Source organism: Ipomoea triloba, chromosome 9 (assembly GCF_003576645.1).
Source record: "Ipomoea triloba cultivar NCNSP0323 chromosome 9, ASM357664v1".
Classification (NCBI taxonomy): Eukaryota; Viridiplantae; Streptophyta; class Magnoliopsida; order Solanales; family Convolvulaceae; genus Ipomoea; species Ipomoea triloba.
In genome coordinates this window covers 27,895,324-27,899,728 of record NC_044924.1, presented here as the reverse complement: position 1 = coordinate 27,899,728, position 4,405 = coordinate 27,895,324, and the positions used below count along the sequence as shown (strand labels likewise).

The 4,405-nt window shown below is 38.7% G+C and overlaps 1 protein-coding gene across 2 annotated transcripts; it reads left to right on the top strand.

Moving 5' to 3' along the window:
* Positions 1-994: 994 nt before the first annotated feature.
* On the top strand, positions 995-4,159 carry LOC116028973 (protein ETHYLENE INSENSITIVE 3-like). 2 transcript variants are annotated; one of them, XM_031270835.1, is made up of 2 exons: positions 995-1,155; positions 1,963-4,159. In XM_031270835.1, exon 2 carries the CDS (start codon positions 1,983-1,985, stop codon positions 3,798-3,800), a length of 1,818 nt encoding a protein of 605 aa, XP_031126695.1. In that variant the 5' UTR covers positions 995-1,155; positions 1,963-1,982; the 3' UTR covers positions 3,801-4,159. The 2 variants fall into 2 exon arrangements, with proteins under 2 accessions (XP_031126695.1, XP_031126694.1); XM_031270834.1 differs by having other exon boundaries at positions 1,854-4,159.
* Positions 4,160-4,405: the final 246 nt, after the last annotated feature.

Below are 4,405 nucleotides of genomic sequence, written 5' to 3'. Positions count from 1 at the left end.
ATCAAAGACAAGAACCTAATTAAGCACAAAAATATCATTTAGAACTAAATCAAGAAAAAATCACTATAATCAATCACTAAATTGGATATTAACTCAGTATTAAATATGCGCACTAAATATCTACTCCATATTCATAAAATCTAAAATCTCTTCTATGACATTTCACACTTACACTACTAAGTTATTTTAAAAAAAATCATGTAATATGGTGTACATAATGGTATTATAAATAGATACATTTTCCTATTTAAAAATTACGCTGATACTTATCTATAAAATTAATAAAAAGAAAATCCTATTTTTACAACTTCTCGTCTAAGCTATTACTTTTACAATCTAATAATTATTATGGTAAATAATAGCTCAATAAATATGATAACATTTATTTATATATTTTTATACTTAAAGTATAATAGTATAATTACACAAATCCATTATATGCAACACACGTGAAACGCGTGCAACGCACATGTGAAAATAGTAATTACTATAAATAAAATAAATAAACGACTCTTTCTCAAAATGACATTGCTAACTTTCAAAATTATAATAATCAACAAAATGCCTCCTCCATAGTGTAAACTTTTTCATTATAGATATAATTTATATTAAAATAAACCACTATCGACTTATTGAGATATTATATCATTTTATTAAATATATGACATCGTTAATTAGACTAGTTCGGTATGAAGTATGAACAAGGATTAATCAGTATGGTACGGATTTAAATGCACCTCATATAGTTAAAACATGCTTAAAAAACACCTATGATATAATTAAAAAAAAAACGATATCGTTACGTATAATAATTAATACATAAGAAATTTCTATAAAATGGTTGATTGATATATACATAAAGGAAAAAATAAAAATAAAAAAAATCCAAAAGCAAACAAAAAGTAGGCGGCTGGTTTACCGCAATAGCTTTTTTCCGGTCTTCTTACCACCTTCCTTTATATCAGCACTTCCCGACAAACGAACGTGAGTCACCACTACGCAACAACGCCATCAACTCATTTTCTCTCCCCCATTTGTTCTTATCATCTTTGTTTTCCCAACCCATAATTCGGAACTACAGAGAGGGTTCTTGGAGATACAACTTCTCTGTTTGTCACTCAGTGGCTCAAAAGCATTGGAGGGGAAGATCTATCCGTAAGTTCATTCCACTGTGAATTTCTTCGGTTTTTTTTTTTTTTTTGCGATTCTGTTTGGACCTTTCGTTGATTGTGAAGTTGTGAATTGTTTGTTTGGAACATTGAACCGGTGGGTAGAGACTAGAGAGGGTAAAGATCAAAGGGTGTTGAGTAGATCAAGCCATGGTCTATTAAAGAATTCTTTTTTTTTTTTGGAATGAAAAATCAAAGAGTTTGCCTACCCACAAATAAGCTAAATAGATGGAAATGATGGTGGTTTACGTTTTGAAAGATTTTTTTGATTAATTTTGTTGTTTTTTGTTTCTGTGTTTATTGTTCTGAAAGGACTTTGGTATAGTTTTGTATTGATTTTCTCTTTTATGGTTTTTGCTTTAGTTGTTTCTGCACTAAGATGATAAATTCACTCTTCCTTTGACCCTTTGTGTATCAGCTTTTTCATTTCTTGTTTTGTAAGTGAGATTTTGTGTATCAATTGTGTCTAGGAGTGGTTGATTGTACAGAGATGAAAATATTCCTGGAAGGATTGTTTCAGTAACTAGAGATCAAGGATTTAGATCAAAGGTGTTGAATAGATCAAGTGATGCTCTATAGAAAATTAGGGAAAAAATAAGAATTAACCCAAATCAGGATCCAGATGTGTCTTTTATATGATTATCTCTTTAATGGTTATTGTTTTGTTTTGTTTTGTTTCTGCAGAAAGATAACAGCTTTGGTCTTTGTTTGATCTTCTGTGCATCAATTCCAGTGTAAAATATCATCAGAGCTTGGCTAGGGATTTGATTTGATACATAAGTTGTTTGTGTAGATTTTGCTTGGATCTGCTTGATGGGTATGTTTGAGGATATGGCCAATATGGGTTTTTGTGAGAATCTTGATTTCCTCTCTGAGCCCCCGGGATGTACTGAAATGGCACCTGAAGTTGAAGCCAAGGCACCGGGGGTTGAGGACGATGACTACAGTGATGATGACATGGATGTGGAGGAACTGGAGAGGAGGATGTGGAGGGACAGGATGCTGTTGAGGCGGCTGAAGGAGAAGAACAAGACGAAGGATGGAGCTGACAACGCGAAGCAACGCCAGTCCCAGGAGCAAGCGCGGAGGAAGAAGATGTCCCGTGCTCAAGATGGTATACTGAAGTACATGCTGAAGATGATGGAGGTTTGCAATGCTCAGGGCTTTGTTTACGGGATTATTCCCGAGAAGGGGAAGCCCGTGAGCGGAGCTTCTGACAATCTTCGTGCCTGGTGGAAGGAGAAGGTCAGATTCGATCGAAACGGCCCAGCTGCAGTTGCCAAGTACCAGGCAGAAAACAATATCCCGGGGAAGATCGAGGAGTCGAGTGTGGTGGTGTCAACTCCTCACACGCTGCAAGAGCTCCAGGATACGACGCTGGGCTCGCTGTTATCTGCTCTGATGCAACACTGTGATCCTCCTCAGAGAAGGTTTCCTTTGGAAAAGGGTGTTGCTCCTCCTTGGTGGCCTTCGGGTAACGAGGAATGGTGGGACCAGTTGGGAATGCCAAAGGATCAAGGCTCACCGCCCTATAAAAAACCTCACGATTTGAAAAAGGCATGGAAAGTCGGCGTTCTCACTGCAGTGATTAAGCACTTGTCCCCCGACATTGCCAAGATTCGCAAGCTCGTTAGGCAGTCAAAATGCTTGCAGGATAAGATGACAGCCAAGGAGAGTGCTACCTGGATTGCTATCATTAATCAAGAAGAGTCCCTCGCTAGGAAGCTGTATCCCGATAGCTATCCACAGGGCCCTTCGGTTATTGGGAATGGTTCACATCTATCCAGTGATGCTAGTGATTATGATGTCGAAGGAGTGTATGATAAGAGTCCCATCGATGTCGAATGCAAACCCCACGACATGAACATCCTTAACATGGGTATGGGAGGGCCTAAAGCTAGAAATTTGGTCCCGCTCTTAGCTCCTATAAAAGGCGAGGTCATTGATCTCAGCTCAGATTTCCTCCAGAAGAGGAAACACCCATCCAGCGAGGAGCATGTGGATGTGAAGATATATACATGCGAGTATTCGCAGTGCCCTTATAATAACTACCAGATGGGCTTCCAGGACAGGACATCAAGGAATAATCACCAGATTAACTGCCAATACCGCTTCGCTTCTGCTCAAAGGCTTGGCATGCAAAACTTCCAAATAAACAATGACGGTCCAGCAGTTTTCTCTGCAGCCCCCGCGCCTAAGCCCACTGCTGCTCCATCATCTGTAAATGCCCCGAGCTTCGGGCTTCCTGAAGATGGCCAAAGGATGATTTCTGAACTCATGTCATTCTATGACAACAATTTTCAACAAAATGGTAATAACTTCAATTCTGTGAACCTTAATGCTGTAGAAGACCACAACCTGCTTCAACTGGACGATGACTTCTTCAAACCGGGCGCCCCAGTGGGGGGTGGTCCCACATTTCAGGACACAAACATGCCCATCACTCAATCTGGCTTCCCATCCACTGAAACCCAATATGGCCAATGCAAGTTCCAATATGAGTCTCCATTCAATGGGAACACAAGCGATCCCGGTGAGTTTAGGTTTGGCTCCCCGTTCAACTTGGCAGCAGCGGTTGATTATTCGATGGATCAGCTGCCAAAGCAGGATGTATCAACTTGGTACCTCTGAATCTGAATGAATCCATGGCACATTTCCAGTTCTTTCCCCCAATGGAAATTCTGGAGGAGAATGAAAGGCTGTACATAATAAAAGCAAGAATCACCATTCCCCTATTATATCATATAAGTAGACTTATTGGAGCTTTCTGCTACTGTATGAAATATTATGTTTGTTTGCTTGCCTTTTTCTTCTGTTTTCTTTAGCTTTTGAACTGGTAGTATCTATTGTACCCCCTACCCCCTACCCCTTTCATTTTCATGTTGTGTCCCAAACTTTAGGTAGAGTTTGTGAAATAAAATGTTAGTTTGCTTATTACTGGATGGAATGCAGCAGACATATACCAATCTAGATTTGATGGTTTTAGTTAACAGTTGCTGTTTTCTTCTTCATCACTGTCTTTTCTCAAGCACATGCAATGAATGTTGTTTGTTCATCTAAATGGGATATATAGTGATTGAATGGTATCCATTCAATATGGTTATTGTTTGTTACATATCATTTCAGTGCTGTCACCATTAGGAGAAAAGAAGGATGCATACTTTTAGGCTTTTTGATCCTGTTGAATTAGGGGGGTTTGGGTTCAGGATATCAGAATCAGAATAGGAATTAAAAAT